The sequence below is a fragment of the Talpa europaea genome, assembly GCF_964194135.1.
Source record: "Talpa europaea genome assembly, chromosome: 11".
Taxonomy (NCBI): Eukaryota; Metazoa; Chordata; class Mammalia; order Eulipotyphla; family Talpidae; genus Talpa; species Talpa europaea.
In genome coordinates, this window is record NC_140078.1 from 30,787,631 (window position 1) to 30,814,106 (window position 26,476).

Genomic DNA, 26,476 nt, shown 5'->3' on the forward strand with positions numbered 1-26,476 from the left:
GATAACTGAAAAACCTGAAATTTTGTGCCTGCTTCCTTCATCATATTTTAAGTAACACCTAATAGAGGCTTTATTTAAGTCATGCTTTTATGGACCAGTGATACTTGAATAGATGTAATGACTGCATTTAAATCCATTTCATTCCTCATTCATTCATGTAGTTAGTAACTCTCTAACCATGAGATTATAGAGAATTACCTAATGATTTCACTGTTTTACCTTAGATCTTTTACAGAAATAATTCTTGAACATAAAATGTAATTTTTGAAACATATGCATATTTGCTATACTGTATTTTATATATGTTCTTCATTTAGTAGAATAATATTAGTGCTATTTTTGGTGTCATTGCCCTCAATTTCCTTTCATAATCATTAATGCTTCTGTTTCTATTAGGATGTAGATTCCAGATGCCTCAATTATAGACATTGCTCATTGTTTGTTTGAGCCAATATGTATGTCTATAGGGTAGGTATGGAGTTGGATGTGGGAGCTTAGAGGAATGGAGGCTCCTTTCTTTTTATCATTTTCTTAGAAAATAATTAAGATCCAAGTTTGTACTCATTTTACTTATGAGAGACGCATTATAATTTGTGTCTAAAGTCTAACGATCAGAAGGATCAAAAGAAAACATATTTATACCTTTTAAATTATTTATTTATTTTTAAGATTTATATTATTTACTTATGCATACAAAAACTGGGGTGCAGGCCAGAGGTGTGGGGTGGTGAGAGGATTCATCAGAGAGAGTAGGGAGCAGACAGGTAGATCTACTGAAATGCACTGCTTAGGGGAGCAGCAGACAAGAGACAGGGTGCCATGTGGGTTAACTCCCTGGCCTGGGATCAAACTCATGCCCACAGCTTGATAGTGTTGAGACTTTAATCCCCGCACCACCAGGGAGAACCTCCTTTGTTACTTGGGTGTTTTAACATTTTTCATATTTTAGTCCATTCAGCAGTGTCATAAATAACTATAAAAAATTTCTTGAAGAACCAGACCTCTTGAGCAACAGACACTTGTCCCAGTAATTTCTGAACTCCTCAGGACAAATTGTAACATGTAATTATGTATCTTTGCCAAGTATACACTTCCTTTCTGTTTGCCACTGTCACCTCTCAAGTTGTGTTAATTTTTCTCAAATTTTATTAATTTGCCAGTCTCTGAAGTTGGGCAGCACAGCTTCATACTTCATTATGTGCACATGCTTCACTCATCCTACCAAAGTTCTCCTGCCAATGCCCTATCACCTTCAATGCCCTACTCTCTCCTTTGTCTCCCCCAACTCATTCCCTCTGGTAACCAGTGTATTTTTCAGCCTTAGAATTGTTTGCCAGTTTATTTTCTTTGGTTATTAATATTCTGCAGATAAGTGAAACCATCCATTAACTTTTACTTTCCGACATAGTTTCACTTAGTATGATCATGTTAAGATCTATCCATTTTGTCCTCAAAAGCATGATTTCAGGGCCTCCCCGGTGGCGCAGCGGTTGAGCGCTGGGTTGCGAAGCTGCCTGCGGCCTCTGCGGCGCCGGTTCGATCCCCGGCTGCTCCCCGGCCACCGGAGGAGGATCCCACATGGTGCGCAGACCTCTCCTGCCACCCGCTGCTCCCCTCAGCAGTGTACTTCAGTCCCTCTGCCTGCTCTGCTCTCCCCTCTGGCTCTGGTAAATTCTCTCACCCTCCCGCGCTTCTGACTGTACCCAGTGCATGTATAAACAAAACAAACAAACAAATATAATAAATAAATAAAAACATGCCTCTATAAAAAAAAAAAGTTTAAAAGCATGATTTCATCTTTTTAAATAACTGAGTAGTATTTTATTGAACATATATTCTGTATTTTCTTTATCTAGTCACTGGTTTTTGGACATGCAGTTTGGTTTCATGACTTGGCTATTGTGCATAAGATTTTTTAAACAGATATGGGTGTATAAATATTTTCCTATTAGTGTTTTCATAGTCTACAAGTGGTATTATTGGATCATTTGATATTTTCACATTTTTTGAGAAATTTCCATACTGTTTTTTGTATATACTGTACTATAATAATTCCTACCAACAGTGACCAAGTGCTCCTTTTTCTCTAAATCCTTGGCAATTTGATGTTTCCCATCTTTTTGATATGGCCCATTCTCACAGGGGTGCAGTGATATCTCATTATGGTTTTGATTTGCATTTCCTTTATAATAATTGATGCTGGGCATTTTTTCATGTACCTTTAGGCCATGTTAATGTCTTCTGTAAAGTGTTTATTTGGGCCATTTGCTCATTTTCTGATTGGGTCATTTGTTTTTTCTTATTCAGATGTATGAATCTTATTTAGATGTATGTGTACATATTTTGGAACTAACCCCTTATCAGACATTTGATGTGCAAATATCTTCTCCCAGTCCACATAGGCTGCCTTTTTATTTGGGGGATAATTCCTTTTGCAGTACAAAGACTTTTGAAAGAAGAAAACAAATAAAACAAAGATATCCCATGTTCATAGATTAGAAAAATAAAAAATGCTAATATGAACATATAACTTAAACCAATTTATAGATTCAACATAGTATCAAAAGTTTTATGTACTCCCATTTTTAAAAAAAATTTTGCTTTTATTTCCCTGGCTTTCAGAATTTTATTCCCAACTATGTCTCTAAAGTTGTTGTCCAGGAATATATCATCTATATTTTCTTTCATGTATTTTGTGGTTTTGGGTCTTATGTCCAAATCTTTAATCCATTTTGAATTAATTTTTGTGAGTGAAGTTAAGCAATGATCTAGTTCCATCTCTCTCACTCCTTCCTTGCTTCCTTCCTTCCTTCCTTTGTCCATGTGTCCCAACACAACTTGTTAAAAAGGTTTTCTTGGAGGGGGCGGAGCAACATGGCAGCGAGGAGACGCTGCGAGTAAGATCTCCCATTAAAAAAAGTTAATAGGGAGGAAAAGCGGCAGGTCCCAGTGAGAACTGGGACACGGAAGATAAACAGACGACTCCAGCAAACTGCCCAAAGAAGAAAGTTGCCATAAAAGAGGACGAGAAGGGAGGGAAGCGCAGAACCCTGCTCCCCTCCCCCGCCCACAGAGGCGGCACTCTCCGACCGGCAGAGACGAGGGAAACAACAAACCAAAACGGCCACCAAGAAAAACGGACACAGCAAGTGGGACTGTGAGTGGAAAGGAACTATTTCAGCCACCACACCCCGTGAACGGGAGCTGAGGCGAACCCTGTAGGATCCGCCGCGGAGGTGAGCTCCAGGCGCCATTAAAGAGAGCCCCGCCCCCAGGAGGAGACCAGCACCAGCACACAGCCCCGGCCGCCCGGTAAGCTTGCGCGAAAGCGGCGCTCGGATTGCAGCTGCCCAGATCCCCACGACTGCGACCTAGGCTTGCGGGGAGACAGCGGAGGCCCTCCCTGAGTGAGCAGGAACAAGGCGCCCAGGCAGGGGAGCGGGATTCAAAAGGCGCCATTCCCGCACCACTGATCTGGGCTACAGCCCGCGTCCTGGAACTGAGGGCTTTGGAACTGAGACCCGGGCGGAGGCCCTCCCTGAGTGAGCAGGAACCAGGCGCCCAGGCAGGGGAGTGGGATTCAAAAGGCGCCATTCCCGCGCCACTGATCTGGGCTACAGCCCGAGTCCTGGAACTGAGGGCTTTGGAACTGAGACCCGGGGCACGAAATTAGGGGCGTGGGTTCCCCACGACGGTGGGGCACAAGGCGGACACAGCACCCCAAAGCCGTTGAGGTGTACCCTACCATCCCCGCTCTGCTCCCTGTCCCACGGGGTGGAAAATCAGCTCCCCAAGGGCTCTAGGAGAGATCTCTGGCGCCACCTAGCGACTTGACCCCAGCACAGGCTACTGAAGGAGCTAGTGGCCAGCTGGGGAGTTAGCCCACACCGGGCCCCTTCCGAACAAGTAGTCTGAGCCCACAGGGAGAGCGAGCACCCACAGCCGGGGCAGACCAGGCGCGCAGAAGAGTGTGCCTGAGACCAGAAGCGCAGGGAGTGTGTCCCACATCACCATTTTAGAACAGGGACATTTCTTCAGTAAAGACTACCTGCAGAAGGCTTCCTCAGGAGCCAGAGGTGAGCGGGGGAAGTTCGCCCACGCCAGACCCCCTCTGGCCTGCAGTCCAAGCCCAGAGGGGAGCAGGAACCCACCGCCGGGGCAGACCAGGCGCACAGGGGAGTGTGTCCCCACATCGGCATTTTAGAAAGGGACCTTTCTCCAGTAAAGGCTGCTTGAAACTGACAGATGACTCCTGGAAGAACCAGAGGGGACCAGAGAAGCCCACCCAAGATGCCGGCCAGTCCCAACAACACAGTGTCCCAACGCATACGGCAAATTAGAAAACAGACAGTAGGGAGGAGAAGAACCACACGCAACCTAGCAACTCTCCAGAGAAAAAGCACACCACAAAAAGAAAGCCAGCCCCCAGATTGCAACGACAATAACTTGGAAGAATTTCTGAGCCTTCCAGAAAGAGAATTTAAAATTGCCGTGATTAAAAAACTGACAGATGTCATAAAGGAAAACAATGATAAGGGAAAAATAATCAACGATCAGAAGAATGCAATTGAGTCCCTAGAGAGGGAAAACAATGGTCACAAGAAAGAAATTGAGTCCCTAAAGAGGGAAGTAAAAGAAATGCAGGAGATCAAAGAATTAATGGAAGAACTAAAGAATTCTGGGAAAAGCAATGAAAGCAGAATAGATGAAATGGAAGAACGAATAAGTAATCTTGAAGACACAGGAATAAAAAGAACCAAAACAGAAAAGGAAAGAGAAGTACGAAGGAAAAAGAACGAGGAAAGACTTCGGGAACTATCTGACTCCATGAGGAAAGGAAATATAAGAGTTATAGGAATACCAGAAGGAGAGGAGAGAGATGTAGGAACAGAGAAAATATTCAAAGAGATAATTGAAGAGAACTTCCCAAATGTGAAGAAGGAGCTGAAAATTGATATACAAGAAGCAAGAAGAACACCAAACTTCCACGACGAAAGAAAAAATACAGCAAGACACATAATAGTAAAGCTCCCAAGAATCCAGGACAAGGAAAAAATAATGAAGCTGGCAAGAGGGAAGAAACAGATAGCATTCAAAGGAAAACCAATCAGGCTGACATCAGACTTCTCCGAAGAAACACTACGGGCAAGGAGAGAGTGGAGGGACATAGTCAACAGACTCCAAGAAAACAGATGCCAACCAAGAATACTCTATCCCGCAAAGCTCTCCTTCCTCTTTGAAGAAAGAATATGGACCTTTCCAGACAAACAAACTCCAGAATTTCATTGCAACTAAACCCCCACTCCAAAAAATACTACAAGGAGTCCTAAAGCCAGAACCTCAGAGCGACGAATAACAATGAAAGAAGGCCAAAAAAAAAATAGTTATTAAAAGAATAAATAAATAAAATCAAAGGAAAGACAAACACAATGGCAAATACAGATGTTAACATATCAATATTAACTCTAAATGTAAATGGACTAAACTCTTCAATAAAAAGACACAGAGTTGCAGCCTGGATTAAGAAACAAAACCCAACCTTTTGCTGTCTCCAGGAAACACATTTAGCTACAAAAGATAAAAATAGGCTCAAAGTTAAAGGATGGAAAACAATCCTACAAGCAAATGGACCAAAAAAGAAAGCAGGAACAGCTATACTTATATCAGATAAAACAGATTTCAAACTCAAAAAGATAAAAAGAGACCCCAATGGTCACTACATTATGATCAAGGGGACAATACTTCAAGAAGAAATAACACTCATTAACATATACTCACCAAACGAAGGAGCACCAAAATATATCAGACAACTGTTGTCCTCTCTGAAAACAGACATCAGAGAAAACACATACGTAGTGGGAGACTTCAACACACCACTATCAACAATGGATAGATCAACAAGACAAAAAATAAGTAAAGAAACCAAAGCTCTAAATAAAGACCTAGAGCAATTGGGCTTAACAGACATCTATAGAACACTAAACCCCCAAAAAACGGAGTACACATTTTTCTCAAGCGCACACGGATCATTCTCCAGGATCGATCACATACTGGGGCACAAGACAAACATCAACAGATACACCAAGATTGAAATCATATCAACCATCTTTTCTGACCATGAAGGCATCAAACTAGAAATAAACCATAAAAAGAAGGCAAGGAACGTTCCTACCTCATGGAGATTAAAAACCACACTACTGGAAGACCATTGGACTAATGAGGAGATCAAAGAAGAAATTAAAAAATTTTTTGAATTGAACGACAAGGAGGACACCAATATCCTAAATGTATGGGATGCAGCAAAAGCAGTAATAAGAGGAAAATATATAGCAATAGAAGCTCACATCAAGAAACAAGAAAGAACGCAAAGAAACAACCTAATCTCGAAGCTCAAAGATCTAGAAAAAGAACAACAAAAAAACCCCAAAACCAGTAGAAGAAAAGAAATAATAAAAACCAAAGCAGAAATAAATGAAATTGAAACTAAAAAAACAATCCAAAAGATCAATGAAACCAAGAGCTGGTTCTTTGAAAAAATCAATAAAATAGACAAACCCCTAGCCAGGCTCACAAAGGAAAAAAGGGAGAAAGCACAAATAAACAGGATCATCAATGAAAGAGGAGAAATCACAACGGACACAGCAGAAATCAAAAGAATAATCAGTAACTACTATGAACAGTTATATGGAAACAAGTTTAACAATCTAGAGGAGATGGACAAATTCCTACAACTCTACAATCACCCAAAGCTAGATAAAGAAGAAATAGAACACCTAAACAGACCAATTACAAGCAGCGAAATTGAAATGGTAATCAAAAACCTCCCCAAAAACAAAAGCCCAGGCCCTGATGGATTTACAAATGAATTCTACCAAACATTCAGAGACGAATTGGTGGCTATCCTTCACAAACTCTTCCAAAAAATTGAGAAGGAAGGGACAATACCAAACACGTTTTATGAAGCCATCATTACACTAATACCAAAACCGAACAAGGACAACACAAAAAAGGAAAACTACAGGCCAATCTCCCTAATGAACACTGATGCAAAAATCCTCAATAAAATTTTAGCTATCAGAATCCAACAATGTATCCATAAGATAATTCACCACGACCAAGTTGGATTCATTCCAGGGGCACAAGGATGGTTTAACATCCGAAAATCAATCAACGTTATCCAACACATCAACAAAAAGAAATATAAAAACCATATGATAATATCAATAGATGCTGAGAAAGCTTTCGACAAAGTGCAACACCCATTCATGATAAAAGCCCTTGAAATTCTTGGGATACAAGGAACATACCTCAACATCATAAAGGCCATCTATGACAAGCCAACAGCCAGTATCATTCTCAATGGTGAAAAGCTGAAAGCAATTCCATTAAGATCTGGAACAAGACAAGGATGTCCACTCTCACCATTGCTTTTCAATATAATACTGGAAGTCCTAGCCAGGGCAATAAGACAAGAGAAAGACATCCAAGGAATCCAAATAGGAAAAGAAGAAGTCAAACTATCACTATTTGCAGACGATATGATATTATACATAGAGAACCCCAAAAACTCCACAGAAAAGCTAATTCAACTCATCAATCAGTTCTGTAAAGTGGCAGGATACAAAATCAACACGCAAAAGTCAGTAGCCTTCCTATACACAAACAATAAATCTGAAGAAGAAGAAATCAAAAAGACCATCCCTTTTGTTATTGAAACAAAAAAAATCAAATATTTGGGAATAAATCTAACAAAAGAGGTAAAGGACCTATACAAAGAAAACTATAAAACACTGTTAAAAGAAATAGAAGAAGACACAAAGAAATGGAGAGACATCCCCTGCTCATGGATTGGAAGAATAAACATTATTAAAATGGCCATCCTTCCAAAAGCAATATACAGATTCAATGCTATTCCAATCAAAATTTCAATGTCATTCTTCAAAGAAATAGAACAATTATTGATGAAATTCATATGGAATCACAAAACACCCCGAATAGCCAAAGCTCTCCTGAAAAAAAAAGAAGGGAATGGAGGCATCAGACTCCCAGACTTCAAACTATACTACAAAGCCATAATCATCAAAACTGCATGGTATTGGAACAAGAACAGACATACAGACCAATGGAATCGAATAGAAAATCCAGAAATAAACCCACAGATTTATGGTCAACTAATCTTTGACAAAGGAGCAAAGAATATGCATTGGAGCAAAGAAAGTTTGTTCAATAAATGGTGCTGGGAAAACTGGGTCGCTACATGCAAAAGAATGAAGCTTGACCACCACCTCACACCATACACAAAAATCAACTCAAAATGGATTAAAGAACTAGACATAAGACCTGAAACCATAAAATATATAGAAGGAAATATAGGCGAAACACTACGTGATTTGCACATCAAAGACATCTTTACAGACACATCACCCAAAGCAGTGATAGTGAAGGCAAAGATAAACAGCTGGGACTACATCAAATTAAAGAGCTTTTGCACAGCAAAAGAGACAATAACAAAAACAAAGGGAAACCCCACCAACTGGGAGAACATTTTTGCACCCAACACTAATGATAAAGGACTGATCACAAAAATCTGCAAAGAGCTGATGAGACTCAAAAACAACAAAGAAAATAATCCAGTCAAAAAATGGGCAGAAGAGCTTAAAAGAAACTTCTCTGAAGAGGAAATGCAAATGGCCAACAGGCATATGAAAAAATGTTCAACATCACTTGTCATCAGGGAAATGCAAATCAAAACTACCATGAGATACCATCTTACACCAGTGAGAATGGCACATATTAAAAAAACTAGCAACAACAAATGTTGGCGAGGGTGTGGAGAAAAAGGAACTCTTCTGCACTGTTGGTGGGAGTGCAAACTGGTCCAACCACTGTGGAAAGCTGTGTGGAGATTTCTGGACCTACTAAACATAGAGCTTCCATATGATCCAGCAATTCCACTCCTAGGTATTTACCCAAAGGACACAGAAACATCAATTCCAAAGAACACCTGCACCCCTATGTTTATAGCAGCACTGTTTACAATAGCTAAGCTTTGGAAACAACCCAAATGCCCAAAAATAGATGACTGGATCAAGAAGATGTGGTACATATATACCATGGAATATTACTCAGCATTCAAAAAAGATAAACACATGCAATTTGCTGCAACATGGATGGCGCTGGAAGGGATCATGCTCAGCGAAATAAGCCAAAAAGAAAAAGAAAAATACCGGATGGTCTCACTCATAGCAGGAATCTAGAAAACTTAAATAAGGGACCAGGAAAATGAATAACTATAAGAAAGTGAAAATCAAAATCAACAAAAAACTATGAACCAGAGACACTTTTAGGGGGGCGGGGGCGGGAGGGGAGGGATTGGGGTCAGAATGGGGGGCTGCAATTGTATGGGGAATATAACAATAAAATTTATAAAAAAAAAAAAACTCCCAATGGATTATAAACTTCAAAATAGATACAATGCCGCAGTAAGAAAATATATATAGGAAAACACATTCATGACCTCAATGATAAAGACTGGATCCCTATGACAAAGGAATAGGAGTAAAAACAAACAATTGGGATTACCTCAAATTAAAGGATTTGTACATAAAAAGATACATAACTAGACTAAAACCATATTATACTGCATGGAAGAAAAAATTTACAGCTTCTAGCGCTGATAAGACGTATTATCCAAGATATACAAAACACACATTCAATTTAGCAACAAAAAGCCAAACAGCCTAATTGATAAATGGGCAGCAGATCTGAATAGACAATTCACCAGACGGCGATCCATAAGGATAATGGATGGATATATGTATGGAAAAATTTTCTTCATTGCTCTTCATTGTTCATCATTTCATAGGAGGTGTCATCTCATCTCACACATGTGAGAATGACACACACGCTAAGACCCCACAAAAAAAAAATAAATAAAAAGGTTTTCTTTTCTCCATTGTCTGGGTATGACTCCTTTTCAAAGATTAACTTCCCATATTTTTGTGGGTTTATTTCTGGGCTCTCTGTTCTATTCCATTGGTCTGTATTTCTGTTTTTGTTTCAGTACCACATTGTTTTTATTGCTATCCCTGTGTAGTATGGTTTGAAGTCAGGACATATGATACCTACATTTTTCTGTTTTTCTCTTGGGATTTCTTTGGCTATTCAGAGTCTTTTGTGGCTTCATACAAATTTATAACTGTTCAATTTACTTGAGAAAAGGTTTTTGGGATTTTGATACTTACAATGTTGAATCTGTAAATTGGTTTAGGTAATATGTTCATATTAGCATTTTTTATTTTTCTAGTTTATGAACATGGGATATCTTTCTTTGTTTTCTTCCATTTCCTTTGACAGCGTCAAATTTCATTAAATTTTAATAATAGTTGTGATTTTCCATTAACTTTCATATATTCTTTTGTGAGTTGTATGCTAATATATGCTCAATAAAAATTTGATACTGCTGGATACTCAGTAAAATATTTGTTGAATAAAAAAATTTTAACATTCACATTTCCATTAAATAATTATAAAACAGTAATTCAGTTCAGTTAGTGTGATTGCTAGATAATCTTCTTAGTGTTTGTGGTTGGCAACAGCTTCAACTAATTCAAGGTTTCTGAGTCTACTTAGATGTAGGACTCACTAGGGAAGCTGATTATATATCCAAGGCCCCACCCCAGACCTGGTGGGGTAAGGCCTTGGAATATTTAATTCCAAGATTCCAAGACCTCACCCTAAACCTGCTCAGTCACAATCTCTGAATGATTTGTATCATCAGACAAGTCTGGGAAACCTGAAATTAGGAAGCCTGCACTAGGAGCTTGATCAATGTATTGTTGTATAATAGTATATAGGAACATTTATGGATGTGGACTGAGTTGGTAGTGTCAATTTATTCCTAATTCTGGGTCAGCTCAAATATCAGTAGACAAAATTGCTTTCATATTCTTCTTCAATTTCAGCTTCTATGAGATTTTATTTGAAATACTTTTTAAAATATCATTGAGCACTTGCATTGTGCAAAGCACCCTTTAATCTTTTCATGATTTCTAACATTAATATAGAGAGGTAAAATAATTTTCCAGGGGTCAAATGACTTGACTTAGAATATAAGAAGTTATGTTTCAGAATCTGCACCATCTATCCCTGGAATATATTGCCTATAGGCACTAAATTCTGTGTACTTACTGACATGTCAACTACTATTTTACTAAACATTTTATATACATTAAATGTAGCTACCAATCCTATAAAGTATGCTTAAGAAAGGAAAGTTTAGAGAGACTAAGTAGTTTGCCCAAGATTACCTTGCTAGTGGTAGAACCAGTGTGGTTTGTAGTTTGGTTGGCTCAATTCCAAAACTATATGTTCTTAACCACTACCCTGGATACAAGAATGGCTTGCTTGAATATGATGATATCTTGTGTCTTCTCTGTAGTATTTTGTACAAATAATAGTAGTTGCTGGGAACTTTCTGGATGGTAAATTTATAATCCTTTAATGTCTACATTAAATAATGTTTCACTTATAGAGGAATGTAGAGGAACCAAATAAGGGATCATGAAAAAAACTAATTATAATAAATTAAAAATCAAAATCAACAGGCAACTATGTATCAGAGACATTCTGCAGAAGAGGAGGAGAGAGTAGAATCAAAACACGGGTGGGAAGAGCACAAGGGACTATGGTGATGGTGCATGGGTGAATTGGTACAAAAATGAAAAATGATGTAAAAACTTATTAAATAAAAATAGTAAATAATGTTTACACTTAGTACATGCACTAAAACACTTTGGCATCAATGTTAAATTTTAAAATATATTCTGATATATAGAATAGCTTGTTCTAGATAAATTTTTTTTAAAGATTTATTTATTTTTGCATATAAGAACTGGGGTGTAGGCCAGAGGTGTGGGGGTAGGGGTGAGAGGATTCACCAGAGACAGAGTGGGGAGCAGAACAGGCAGATCTACTGAAATGAACTGCTGAGGGGAGCAGCAGGTAAGACTGTAGAGGTCTGCTGTGCCATGTGGATATCTCTCTGGCCAGGGATGAAACTTGTGCTGCCGTGGCAGGGATGGTTTCATAGAGCTGAAACTTAACCCCTTGTGCTACCAGGGAGGCCTCTGTTCTAGATAGATTTTTTTTTTAAAAGATTTTATTTATTTATTTATTTATTTATTTATTTATTTATTTATTTATTTATTTATACAAGCACCGGGTACAGTCAGAAGCGTAGGAGGGTGAGAGGATTCACCAGGGCCAGAGTGGGGAGCAGAGCAGGCAGAAGGACCGAAGTACACTGCTGAGGGGAGCAGCGGGCGGCAGGAGAGGTCTGCGTGCCATGTGGAACCCTCCCCGGTGGCCGGGGAGCAGCCGAGGATCTAACTGGCGCTGCAGAGACTGTGGGCAGCTTCGCAACCCAGCGCTCAACCGCTGCGCCACCTGGGAGGCCCTAGATAGATTTTTAAAGAATATATTTGTTACCCTGTTATCTGCTAGAGAGTGGTTGAAAGTAGAGGATAGGATCATCATACTCATGGGCAGAAGGGCAGAGTGATTAAGGATTCTTTTTTAGGGTTTTTATAGCAACCATTTCATAGTGTTTCATTTTCATAAGCTTATAATCATTATTACTACTAATAATAGTTATTAACTAGTTTTTTTAATTTAAAAGCTGAATTTGGTTAAAAAGAGTCTCAACTGATACTTATAGTAAAATATAGTATAGTTGGGTAAATACGTATTTTGTGAATATTTGGTAAGCAGTTATACTTAACTTCCTTCATTTGAGCATTTAATATTGCATACACATAATTTTGTCACAAGATTCTTTCCTTTACTTTTAAAGTTTGTATAAATTTACTTTCATGGATTTATTAAAGATTTTGTTTGAACTGCTTCACTTTCTCCTCTTGTCTCAAAAGGAAGGTGAAGTATTAATTGGTTTTAATGACTTCTACTGATACCTCTATGTGTAGGACTTCTAAAGGAAGGTAAAGAATTGGAAAGCAACTTGTGAAATTTGTCTGAGGAGGTGATAAAGTTGCATGTGCTGTGAACTAGCACATTTCTTCTAGGTAGTACTATTGCACTATAATAAATATTAAAATCTAAATTTCACTCTTAAATTGAACCCATCAATGAGAATTTTTCTGAGGAAAAAAGTTAACTAAATTCTTATACCTGGAAAAGTTCATAACTTGATAAACTAGGGAATAATGCCTGTTTAAATGTCTAGTCATTGGACCTTCTCTTCCCCCTCCTGCTCCTCCTCCCTACACCTCCTCCCTACACCTTTTGTTCTTGTTCTTCCTTCTTCCTCTTTGTTCTTCCTTCTTCCTTTTCAAAGCAAGTTAAATTAGATTCACAACTTTTATAGAAGGTAATAGCCTGTATTGTGTAGTTTTCTGTTGTGCTTAAACAGAAAACTGTGCTTGTATGAGATAGACATGTACTTGGTTGTTTAGAATTTGCTCTTCCCATAAAAAATTCCCACTAGCAGGAGTTAATTCATCTGAAATGTGTATGATATACTCTGTATCAATGCCTTTGTGACTTTGATTAGACAAGTAACTATTTAGATATTTGTTCTTATACAACAAAAAATTGTATTGAGATCCTGGAAAATGTAAAGAAGACAGTTCTGTTTTGCAGGGAGGGAAAAATATGCCTTTGTTAGTATTTGCCTCTGTAAAAATCAGTGCAGGGTATGACAAAAAGTAGAAATTTAGAAAAAGTCTTTAATCTTGCTTCCCCATTTCCTGCTTTTTTTCACCCTCTGTTTAAATGATAGTTCTGATAACAGATACTGTGGAAATGTTTTTTCGTCATCAAGGTGAAAATAAAATTTACTGGGACTTTACTAAGAGCCAGCTATGAGTTGAGTACTCAGTTTGAAATATATAATTTATTCCTTATAATTAGAGAGGCACTATTATTATCCTATTTACAGAAGGTGAAACTGAGGCTTACAAAGATTGGGTAAATTGCCCAAGGCTCTAGCCCAAGTAAGTGGCAGAAACTTACGTGACTCCAGATCTGTCTGATTTAAAGACAGTGTTCTAAATAATCATGTCAAATATCAGTTGTACATGTAATTTAATAGAGTGCCCTAGTATATTTTGTTTTAAGAAGGAAATACAGAACAAGGGAGTTAAGATATTTATATTTGGAATTAAGTTGTTTTTTGACAACCCCCCTTTTTTATTTTAAAGATTTATTTATTTTTATACAAGAGCTGGGGTACAGGCCAGAGGCCCGGGAGGGCGAGAGAATTCACCAGAGACAGAATGGGGAACAGAACAGGCAGATGGACCCAAAGCACTGCTGAGAGGAGCAGCGGGTGAGACAGGAGAGGCCTGCCGGGCCATGTGGGAATCTCCCTGGCGGGCTGGGAATCGAACCATGCAGCAGAGGCTGCGGACAGCTTCACAGCACTGTGTTCAACCTGCGGCGCCACCCGGGAGACCCATTGATGACCCATTTCTATTGTACAACTTATACTGTGTGCTATTAGGTGAGTTGCATAAACTATTTCACCTTCAGTTTCTTTCACAAATTAGAACGTATAGGAGATAATGGATGTGAATGCTTAGTAAATATTCTATGCTAGTTATCACGAAGATGGTTATTAGTCTAAATTTGTGGAATGGTTGAGTTTGCAAAGAGCTTCACATTTACTAGATGATACTCAGTGATACAATCCCTTGAAGCTCATTCATTGTTTTATTCACTCACCCACTAATTTTCTTTTCTTTTCTTTTTTTTTTTTGAGCATCTGCTGGATGCCAGGTATTGTTCTATAGTTTGGAGTGATTTAGCAGTGAAACAACCAAGGACAAAATTCCTTACCTTCATGGAGCTTATATTTTAATGGAGAATATGAATAATAACATATAAGTAAAATATTTACTGTATTAGATAATAGGTAGTATATTAGATAATGACAACAATAAAAATATTTAATTCTTGTATGGGGAGTTCTATGATTGACATATAGCTTAGCAATTAGAAGCATATTTTAATTCAATAGCATATTTTAAATCATAGTCTAGTTACATGTTTTTCTATTATGAACTTAAAACAATTTGTAAACTAGTTACAATTCAACTATAAACTTTAAAAAAATTTTGTGTTTTTTTAATAAATCTTTTTTTTAAAAGATTTATTTATTTATTTATACAAGCACTGGGTACAGTCAGAAGCGCGGGAGGGTGAGAGAATTCACCAGAGCCAGAGCAGGGAGCAGAGCAGGCAGAAAGACCGAAGTACACTGCTGAGGGGAGCAGCGGGCAGCAGGAGAGGTCTGCGCGCCATGTGGGACCCTCCTCCGGTGGCCGGGGAGCAGCCTGGGATCGAACCGGCGCTGCAAAGGCTGCGGGCAGCTTTGCAACCCAGTGCTTCACCGCTGCGCCACCGGGGAGGCCCAATTTTGTGTTATTTTTAAACAATGAACATATTAATTTTTTTTGTAGGGTGTTAGTATACCTCACTAAAGTTCATGGAATCTCTTTTAGCTAACTCAAAATATCTATGACATACTGCCTCAAAGTGTGGAGTAAAATTAGGTCTCTAGTACATATCTATGTTTGTATATGTCTGGTAAGTATACTCCAAATAAAGGATTTCAATAATTCAAATATTTTTAAAGATAAATAATTGTTAAAAATATTAAATAATCTTGAAATTTCTTTACCTTTGTAGACTAGGTCATAGTACTCATGGGTTATGTCCCTACTTGGCAACAAACATGTTTGTTTGTTACAGATCACTGAAAGTTCCAATCTGGCTCTTAGAGACATAAAGGGGTCATGAACTCAAATATTAAGGTTTGCCTTCCAACTCTGAAATTAAATATTGGAAAGCTCAAGAAAGATAAGTGTTATTCTTAGGATACCTTATAGCCATTAATGATTTACTACCAATAGTCATTATTAAGTATATGGAGTAGGAGGAGTCTACAAGCTTTGGGAGATTTCACATTTGTCCCATTCACATATTTTGGGTTTTAATACTAAAAATGCACTATAATAAAATAAGTAATTTTTTTTTCTGGACTCAAAATTCTTTTTAAAGTTATTGAAAATAAGTTTTAAATACATTTCTGCTCACTATTTAAAGCACGTGTTAAAAAATTAAGCTTCAAGGGCAGACAGGATCCTTGTTCTATCACTTACTAACTATATAACTATAAGAAGGATTCCTTTATAGCTTCAGAATATATCTGGTATCTCCCCACCCTCACTGCTTTCTTCTTACCACCACTATCCTGTTCCAGATCACTAGTTCTTCATAAAGTCACAAAAGAGATTTACTACAATTGAATCCTGGTAGTCTGGTCCCATGCATCATTTTCCTCCTCTTCTACACCATCCTTTTTAAAATGTTCTAACGTCTTTCTTGTATTGGAATGAAGTCCAGTCTCTTGTCCTTGGCCTAAAAGACCCTGCATGTTCTAATCCCAGTCTGTCTCTCAGATCTCACCCCTATTTTCTTCTTTTTTTTTTTTTTGTGGGACCCTCGCCCATGGCGGGGGAACGAACTGGCACTGCAGAGGCTGCGGGCAGCCTCACAGCCCAGCGCTCAACTGCTGCGCCACCAGGGGAGGCCCACACCCCTGTCTTCTTTCCTGAGTCAAGCCACCCTCACATTGTTTTCAATCCTTAGCCTCACAAAGCTGATTCCCTAGTTGAAATACGACCACAATCTGTTTCTAGAGCTTAGAATATTATCTCACTGGTCACACGACTGACTCTGTTCCTCAAGTCTTAGGTTTTCCTTTGCCACACAATATGACTAGTTTCTCTTAATGCTTGTTGGTAGTGGCATGTTTTTCTTTTTTATGGCACCTGTTTTTCACTTTACATTTATCTGGTTTTTGGTGAATATATGAATTGCTACCTAGCCAACTATATTAACTGTATCCTCCATATTTTCCTGGTTGACTGTTGTAAACATAGGCCCAAGCACGATTATTGAATAACAACTCAATAAATCATCATTATTGTTGAACGGCTAAAATAGCTCCATGACCTTCACAATATTAATTTGCTCATCTGAAAAATACAGATAATACATGCTGTTTGAATTTGTTGCATAGGAAAAAAAAATCCTGTCTGTAAAGATATTGTGTGAATTAAATGCGATTAAAATATATAAAATACCTAACAATGTAAAAAATCCTCAACAAGTGGTATTGTCTTACAGCAGGAACTTAATCTCCAGACATTCATTAAGACCACATATGCATAACACATTGCTAGTATTCATAGAACACATTTTTAAAAGAGAATTTTGTTAGACTTTTGTTTTACCTATTCTATTTTTTTTTTTAATTTAACATTAGTCCTCATATCTAGGAAATTAAAATGTGGAATTTCAGAAGTGACTCCATGATTTTTAGAGCAACATTGATATGAGCTAGCCTCAACTTTGTAATGTCAGAATTATCAGAACCCTGTTGTATATTCAGAAGGGTAATTACTTTGGGTAGTAATTTCCTACACTGCCCCCACCTCCACTCCAGACAGCTGGCATTGAAAAAGAAGAACTGCTTTTATGTTTCCATACAATCAGTCTGTAAAATCCCATTATCCCCAACTTCCACACCCCTGTGGCTACATACTTCCTTTTGAAACCTCTTAAAAAAGAAAAAACTTTCAAGGCAGTCCTAAAGTTCATTGCTAATCTCATTTCATCCATATAATATAAAAATGAAATGGGGGTAGGAAATGGTTGTTTCATAATGTGATTTGCTTTATCCCTTCATCTGGAATTATATGATACTGTGAGAAAGGCTGGTGAAAGATTGTGTGGATGGGCAGAAATTCTATCTTAGTGTGTATTTTGAGATAAATTTGTATTTAATTCTTTCTTGATGTTCACAGAATAGAGTGAGGTTAATTTGGTTTTCCTTTCATTCTTGTTCAGAATGTCTATACTATTTACAATCGGAGTTTCCACTGACCCCTTATGACCAGCATCTCTTAAACTTTGATCACCTGTTTAGAATTTAGTGCCTTTCTCTGCTCTCCTTTTCTGTTTTAAATCCCTTTCCATCTGAAAATTTGACCTCCTTTCTGGCATATGTCCTGTGTCCACTGGACCCTACACTAAAGCAATCCTTTACTTTTATTTTCCAGTTTTGGGTTCCAACATAATTGACATTTTTCTTAGCACTTTCCCCCATCATCTTGAATTAATTGGCATCTGGTCTCTGAGGATGACACATTCCTGTTATCTACTGCATCTCTTGCTATCACTAGTTGATGAAATTCGGGTTGGGAGAGATGTGGCATAGAGATAGGGAGCTAAAAAAGTTTTTCCTGCTCCTCAAAGATCACTTGGTAACTGTTTTCATCACCATTATTGAATTACTTTTCTTTTGAAGTCCTTGTTTCTAATCTACATCACTTAATCTTATTATCTTTTCCCTCTGTTCATCTCTGTGACTTTTCTCCATCATCCTTTGGGTCTGTCTTCTAAATCTTACCTTCATACCAACTTTTCAATCTCTGAGTGACTTTTTACTCCTTGTTAGTTATCTAAAACTCTAGCTATTCAATCGCTGCATTTACCGTAATCATCTCAGAGTCATCACCATGACTTGGACCACACCTCATGTGCCTCTCAATTTATTTTTCTCCCATTATTTATGCTCTCTGTTCTTATTCTAGATCCCTATCTCTACACCCCATGTTATTCACAAGGTCAACAAATATGCCTCCTGGTATCCACTTCATTTTTTATACCTTGATCCTTCTTTTATATCATATTTTCTCGTGGTGACTTGCTACTCTGAGACCCTCCCTTTTATGCTTTGTTTTTAGATTCCTCTTTCATCTTCTGTCCTGCAAAGGGGTAGATGTTTCTTTGACTTGTCTCTTTTCTCTCCTTCTGTTGGGCATCTCATCCACCTTTCATCTTTAATAATAACCTCTTAGATATGTATTCCCTTCCTTGACGCTAAGGATTTGTCTCCAGACCCTCATTTCTAAATTCATAATTAGACATTTCCAAAAGGTTAACATAAGGTGATTATAATTCATCTAAATTTGGTCACCATGAAGGGTTAAAGAGAGCACTATTATTAGTAATTAGCCAATATAAATATAAAACCCAATGTGTGTAAAATACCCTGAAATTGCAGTACCTTGAAATTGCAGTTCCATCATTATTAATCACCTCATCAACATTCTATTTTCTAGAACCAAAAATGATCATCTTCAAATTTTATTATTCCTCAATTTAAAATTTGTACAAATCCTAACTTTTGTATCTTTTGAATTGCACCCTTCTCAAAGAATATCATGCAAATTTCTTAGCTTGGAATTCAACATTCTGCAAAGTTTGACATGAAACACATGTGCAGATCCTATATTTCAACTGTATTACTGACTTTTCCCTAAATACCTCCTTCCTAAAACAGTGATCCTTCACTGCATGAAAATTACATATGGAATTAAAAAAATATATATTTTTGTAGTGCCCAAACATAACCTAAGAGACATTATTTAGTAGTTCTGTATTGAGACATGGTTATCTTAATTAAAGTCTTCTCAAGTGATTTTGACCAAAGTCAGTTTTGAAAATCATTGCTCATTTTTCTGACTCTCGTAACTTTGTTTCCATTTCCCCCCATAAATATGATACCTGCTATTCTTGCTTTATCTTTACATATGTTCTTATTCTTTAATACCCAACCCTGATTTTACCTCCTTCATGAGGTCTTTCTTATCTACGTAGATTTAATTATTTCAGCTTATGTATTGCAGTCACAATAAGCTTTCATTACATTATGGATTATAACCTCTAGATGTTACACTTGGAGGCAAGTCTTCCATTATTTATAATGCGGAAGCTAGTCAGTAAAGGTTATTGGCTGTTGAGATTATGTGTTGAGAACTTTGAAGTTCTTAAGAAGGTGATTGATAATTATGAATTTTGCTAATTTAACCAAAAATCTAAAACATACAGTTGTTTTAATAGCAAGACTTTGCTAAATTAAGATTTGATAATCATGCTAAATATGAGAAACAAATTAGAATTTTAAATACCACTATTGTTTTCAGCAGCAGATGAGCTCATATAAAAGTAAACTCACCCTTAATACCCAAAATTCAGGTGCTTTAAAGCATGTAAGTCTCTTTGGATTCCTTATGAAAATTGTCACAATGACATGTGGCTATAACATATGCTTTTGTCAGAAATCATAGTAAAGCAGTTTTTTTTTTTTTCTGGTTCCTTTGGCCCAGGGGAAAATTTTTAATAAATAGGACTTGCTAAAAGATAAAGCATAGTTGTTGTTTTTTTTTTTTTTTTTTGAAATAGGGAAGAAGAGCATGAACATACTGGTTTAATGCAGTCACAAGTGGCTGCAGCTAAAAACAATTTTTGATTTTTGTCAAACTTTATAAGGGAGTGATTATTTTTACCTTTTTTAATTTTTTGGTAGCTTTCCTGATTTAATTCTTGTTAAATCTACATGTTATACATTCAGGATTAGACTTTTAACCTTATAATTTTCAGTTGGTACCTGATCAGAGTAATTTGTAAATAATTAATTTGGGATATATGCGAATTGATCTATAATTTAGTGCCATTTTAGCTGGAGATTTGTGTTTAGTTTTTCTGTAGGAAGAGTATATTTTTCAATAAAGCATTTGGCTTTTGTAGCAAACCCAGATGAAGAATAAACTTTTGTCTTTTCAGTGCTTCTAATTTTGTGAGTGTATAACATCTGTCTGTTTCATTACTGGTAAAATAATCAAAATACATATAGTCTGTGCTCATGAAAGATAGACCAACTGGAAAAGATACCTCTTCTTTTTTGATTTTTCATAAACTCACCATTTCATTTTGACATTTCATGACTCTAAATAAATTGTAGAGTCTTTATGGAACCATTTAGCAGTTTCCTTGAGTTCTGGCATAACTGTAGCTGACCTACTCAGAACCTCTGGAAGCAAACTCAAACTTCCTTTTGAAAACATTTTCTATATTTAATGTTAATCATGTTTTTCTGTGCTAACTTATTCATGGAAAACCTCCATAACAGCAAGTCCAAAGAGAAAGTGATGGGAAACATTTGAAGATGGCAACTAAATAATGAATGAGATTTCATGAGGCAGTTGGAGATACTTGTCAGTAATGCAGCAGCAGCAGTGAGATCTAGCAAACTTTCAAGAACACAAACTTCTTTTAAAACTATAACGGCAGTAACATTCTGTATAGCATTGTACAGTTTTCATGCACATTATCTCATTTAATCCTTACAACAACCCTGGGAGGTTGGTGGTAATAGCCCTATTTTATAGATAAGGAAAATAAGTTATAGAAAATAAGTGCCTTATTATTAAGTTTATACCCAGGAACTCTTAGATCTGAAATTTCTGATTTACTGATGCCAACTCACACTACCAAAAAGCTGTTAAAGTATTAATTTTTCAAAGACCACCTTAAAGAGTCCCACAGCAGTGACAGCAGGGCACTAAAGATGGAAAGCTCACAAAGCCACTTCTGAAGTTTTCCATCTGTGGAGCATGTAAGTAAAATTCTAGTACTCTGAAAGACTTACAAAGTTACCTTATGCACAAAATATTGAACTTTTTGAAGTAAAATGATACACAAGATCAAGATGCCACTTTTTCTTTTAAATTTGTAGCCAACGTTTATTTTTATGCCTAGAAAAATACATGAGGGTGCTTAGACTAATGTGCTGGGCCATTTGCTACTTTAGTGATAGTAACATAATCCCGAAAAAGCAAGCACAATTATTTTGTACTTTTTTTTGTTTTATTCAGCAATAAGACCATAATTTTTCATATTTGAGTAATTATGAAAAATTTGTCTGTTGAGTTTTAAAAGCTGAATACATGTAGCGTTGGATCAAGGCACATACAAGACTGGCCAAAGGGCGTACAATGCACTTTGGTTTTTGTTGGAAAAAAAAATCATGGCAACAGAAAAGTGATGTTTTTTAACAAGTAATAGCTCACAATTCAGTAGGAAGCTAGAAAGAAATGTTACATTACAAGTTCATTATGTAATATCTGGCAAATGTGACAGTAATGGGCAGTATTCTGTGAAAGTAAACAGAACATTTATGTACAGTGTTAAAGCATTTCCTATAAACCAGATCTGAATTTGATCTTTAGCATGATTTTTCTTTTAAATTCTCACTTATTTAAAGTACTACCTTCGGTGGACTGTTGAAGGGACTTGCTTATGGTTATACTACCTTTTCAGTATGTATCGGTTTCTCTTTGACATCCTTTATTGTAAAGACATCATAAACACTAACAGTTATGTGTCTAGAACTCACTTTTCAAAAACCAATGTGGTACAGGCAAACCCAAAATGCAATTCTGGTATTTATGTTTATTATGCTATGCAAGTCTAAGTTTTCATGTTTTCCTAAGTATACATTTTCCCCCTAACTTGGAAGCACACTTACATTATTGTTTTTGTGAAATCCTTTATCCTCAAAGCTTTGCTAACAATCACTGGCTTTAACAACCAACTTCCCACTTCTTTTATGCCAGCCGATGTATTCAGTTCAGAAGGTATGTTTACTTTCTTAAGGATATCTAATTTGCTTAAAGCAAATGGAGATATGCAGCAAGTTTGATATTGCCCATTACTTCACGTATTTTGATTTATTGAATACCACTGGGATAATACAAATTTAATAATTGGAACATTATTTCATAACTATTTTTTAAAATTTAATTTTCTCATTCAGCCAGGTTTATTTTTTTACATTTTATTAATACCAAAGTGAAAAATGGCCTGTGCTTATACTACAAGGATCTTATGTGAATGCAGTCCTGATTGTTCAACACAGCAAGAAAATTCACTTTCACAGTCAACAAGTCATCTTACTCAGTAGAACACAAAGTAAATGATTTATAACTTCAATATTTGCAAGGAAAATACAGTACAAATTACTAAAAAATACTAAAATATAGACTTGTGTTCAGGCATCTCCACTACATCAATCGCAGCAGTAACCTGAAATTTGAAACTTTTAATAAAAAGTTCTTAAATATAAATTATATGGCAAATGTACAGTACATTGCTTTTTTTCAGTCTCTTTTTCCAGTGTTTTTGCAGTAGAACAGGTTTCCTACCATCACCTCCTTTAGGTTAAAAAAAACCAAAACAGTCTGCTGTGAGTCCTCCAGCATCATGAGTGTGAATGATCTGAGTCTGGAATACCACTGTCTCTGTAATCTCCATAGCTTCGGTTACTACTGCTTTCACTGTGATTGTTTTTATACAGATTCATTCCATTAGGAGGAAATATGGTGTGTATTACAAATTCCTCCTTTGAGATTGGTTCATTGGTTATTGGCAACATCTGAAAAGATGTCTCCCTGATTTCCAGGATAGAGTTGTCCTTCTTAGTGCCAGCTTCCGCGTAGTCATCCTTTCTTCTCCTCCCTTTGCTGTATGCACAGTTCCTTGAGAAGATTGAGCCATTCCTATGGACATACCAGCACACTAAAGCAAGAAGGGCTATGGCCACCAGAGCCACAGCCCCACCTATGATGGCAGCCAGTGGTAAATTGGGGTTTTTGTAAGGTTCTTTCTCTTGCTCTCGATTAAGGGTGGTTGTAGGGTTATACATTCGAAGGGGTGCAGTTTCAGTTTCAATACAAACAGGAGTTTCATCAAATAGGTAGAGGTTACTGGTTTCCATGGGAACCATGCAGACTCGATAGGGTGAATCAGGCTCCAGCGCTGTGACCAAGTATTCGCTGCGTTCCCCAGTTACAATTGTTTCTGTTATAGATCCAAATGCAGGGCTATGACCCAGTTTGAGCCAACTGAGTCTTAAAGCAGTCATAGGTAGGACAAGTTTCCAAGAGATATGAATGGTGTCCGAGGTGACAGATTTCACAGTAATTATAATTGTTTTTCTTGCTGGACTTCCTGTGGTTCGCAGATCCTTCGTGAACTTCGGGTTCTTAACATCTGGTTGCTTGGTCACTGGCGCTGGCCATTGTCCTTGAGCAGGAAACGCTGTGTTAGGTATTGCAGTGGTTATCTGAATGGTGCTTACAACTGCACTGTCCTTACAATCAAATAATTCTGCATTGAGATCCTTAATAGCCATCCCTCGAACTTTTTCTGGTGCTTGGCACATGAGCCCACGCACATTGACCTTCACAGGTAGTGACTGTAACCAGTCACGTACCCATTTCATCTTGCACCCACAATACCACGGATTGTTGCGAAGAATCAATTGGGTTATGTTGTCCAAATCATCAAAGATACCCTTAGGTAAATTACTTAGGTTATTATTGGACATATCAAGTCGATACAGCTGCCTTAGATAAGAAAATGCTCTTGGGGGTACCCGGTTGATGTGATTATCTTGAAGATAAAGTTTCCTTAGGTTTGTTCCTGGAAGGTTTACTGGTGCAGCAGTCAGGGAATTCCGCACGAGTGAAAGTTCTGTTAAGTTGACTAAATTGAAGAAAACTTTATCACCTAAACCATGGTTGTTCAACAGGTTTCCATCTAAAACCAGGCGTTTTAGGCTAGTGAGACCTTGAAGAGACGGTGATGAAATGGTGGATATGCGATTATCATCCAAGCGTAGTTCTTCTATGGTCTTGGGCAAACCCCAGGGAATTGTGCTAAGGTGATTACGGGACAGGAAAAGCAGTCGGAGATAGTTGCTGTCTCGAAATGCCCCCTCTTCAATGCTAACAGCAGAGACGGAGTTATCATCTAAATGTAATTCTTCCAGATAAGGAATTTTTGAAAGTGAATCATAAGTGATAGTCCTTATGTTATTTTCTTGCAAATGTAACTCTTTTATATACTTTGGGAGGTTGGTAGGAAATTCATCTAAACTATTGTGATATAGGTATATTCTTTCGACTTTCAGCAAGTTTTTCAAATCTGAAGGAATACCAGCATTATTTATTTGGTTGTTCTGAAGATAGAGAGTTGTAGCATCCTCTGGTATTCCTGTTGGAATGGATGTCAGAAAACGGTCATTACAGTAAATGAAACCTGCATCACAGCGGCACACAGATGGACAGGATTTAGCCATAACTGATAGAGATGCCACCTGAAGGAACAGACCAATTTTAGTCCCGATGAGGAAAATGCTCCAGGCTGGGCTGATCATGGTCAGTAGCTTCAGAGCCCTAAAATGAAGTGAGTTTAAAAAAAAACAAAAAACAAAAAACAGAAATTAGGTGAAAATAATTAAAATATTCAAAACATTGTAAAAATTAAAACATCTATAAACAATCTCTTTTTTTTGCATACTTAGGGCCTTTTGCTAGCTAGCAATGAACATAATCATATAATCTCTTTATCCTAAATGTTTTGTGGTATTAAGAAGTTTGTGTTTCCAATCCCTCTGATTTTGAAATATTAGATATGATTGAAGTTGTACTGAATATTCTAAAACATTTTCATAGCACTTGATATCAATTTCGTAGCTATTCACTAAGCAAATGAAATTTCTGATTTTCTCATATTCATAATTAATTAACATATAGGAATATGATTTGTTATATTTAAAGATATTACTGTTCTTAAAAAGCAAAGAAGGCCATAGAGGTATAGAAATGTGTGGTTAAAAACAAAACAAGAAATTTTCTTACTATGTAGGTATCGTTGCACACCTGACATCCTCAAACTCAGTAAAGTCAATTATTAGTGTTATTTCTTTTTCTTTGATAATTAATATTAAAGATTGTTAGATAGTTCTAGCAAGAAAATCAGAAGGAACCTTCTTCATATACACTAGGGAAGGAAAGAATTATATAGTTAACGCATTTAACTAATCTTAGTGGGAAATTCCATTTTGTTCACATTTTGTAATATGTTTCACACTATATAGTTTAATAGCTTTATGCACATAGTTTACTCTATTCTTTTTCATATTTTCACAATGTGTTTATATCTTTTAAGTTTCAGTGTAGTCTATGTTTCAACTTTCCCCATGGCTGGAAAATTATAGATTTATATCAATCTATTGTGTAATATAATCTATTTTGCACTTTTAGGTATTAATTAGCCTTTATAATTTCAGGCATGAAAATAAGAAACTTTAATATATTTCCTACCTTATTGAACGATGTGAGTAAATTTTGCGTGAATGAAAATCCAATGCACATATATTATTTTCTTGGTGAGAGATTTAAAAACTCTTGTTTAGTCCTTGGAAATGTTCTTCACTGTTTATTCAAGTAATCCTATGCCACGCACACCTCCAGATCAGGATTGCTGTTGTCAGTGAACATCCAGCTGCAGTTCAGCATGTTGGACAAGCTTATTAAAGTGGGGGCCAGATACAATTCAGCTTTCTGTTACTATGTAGAACACATGGCTTCCTATGTATTTTTTCTCCTTTCTGATAGAGTTTCTGTGTGAAGGTTCCTTTTGTGTAGCTTAATTCCCTTAGTGAAAATTGCTCTCTTTGAAATTCTTATTGGCTCTTCTG

At 37.0% G+C, this 26,476-nt stretch overlaps 2 protein-coding genes across 5 annotated transcripts in view; one reads left to right on the plus strand and one right to left on the minus strand.

Moving 5' to 3' along the window:
* MACROD2 (mono-ADP ribosylhydrolase 2) overlaps positions 1–26,476 on the plus strand; it is a gene marked incomplete at both ends in the record, with an annotated part of 1,814,301 nt that overhangs the window by 231,974 nt on the left and 1,555,851 nt on the right. The window lies entirely within an intron of this gene.
* On the minus strand, positions 23,192–25,153 carry FLRT3 (fibronectin leucine rich transmembrane protein 3; the record flags this gene model as incomplete). The annotated part of the gene is made up of 1 exon (XM_084247880.1): positions 23,192–25,153. Exon 1 carries the CDS (start codon positions 25,148–25,150, stop codon positions 23,192–23,194), a length of 1,959 nt encoding a protein of 652 aa, XP_084104006.1. The 5' UTR covers positions 25,151–25,153.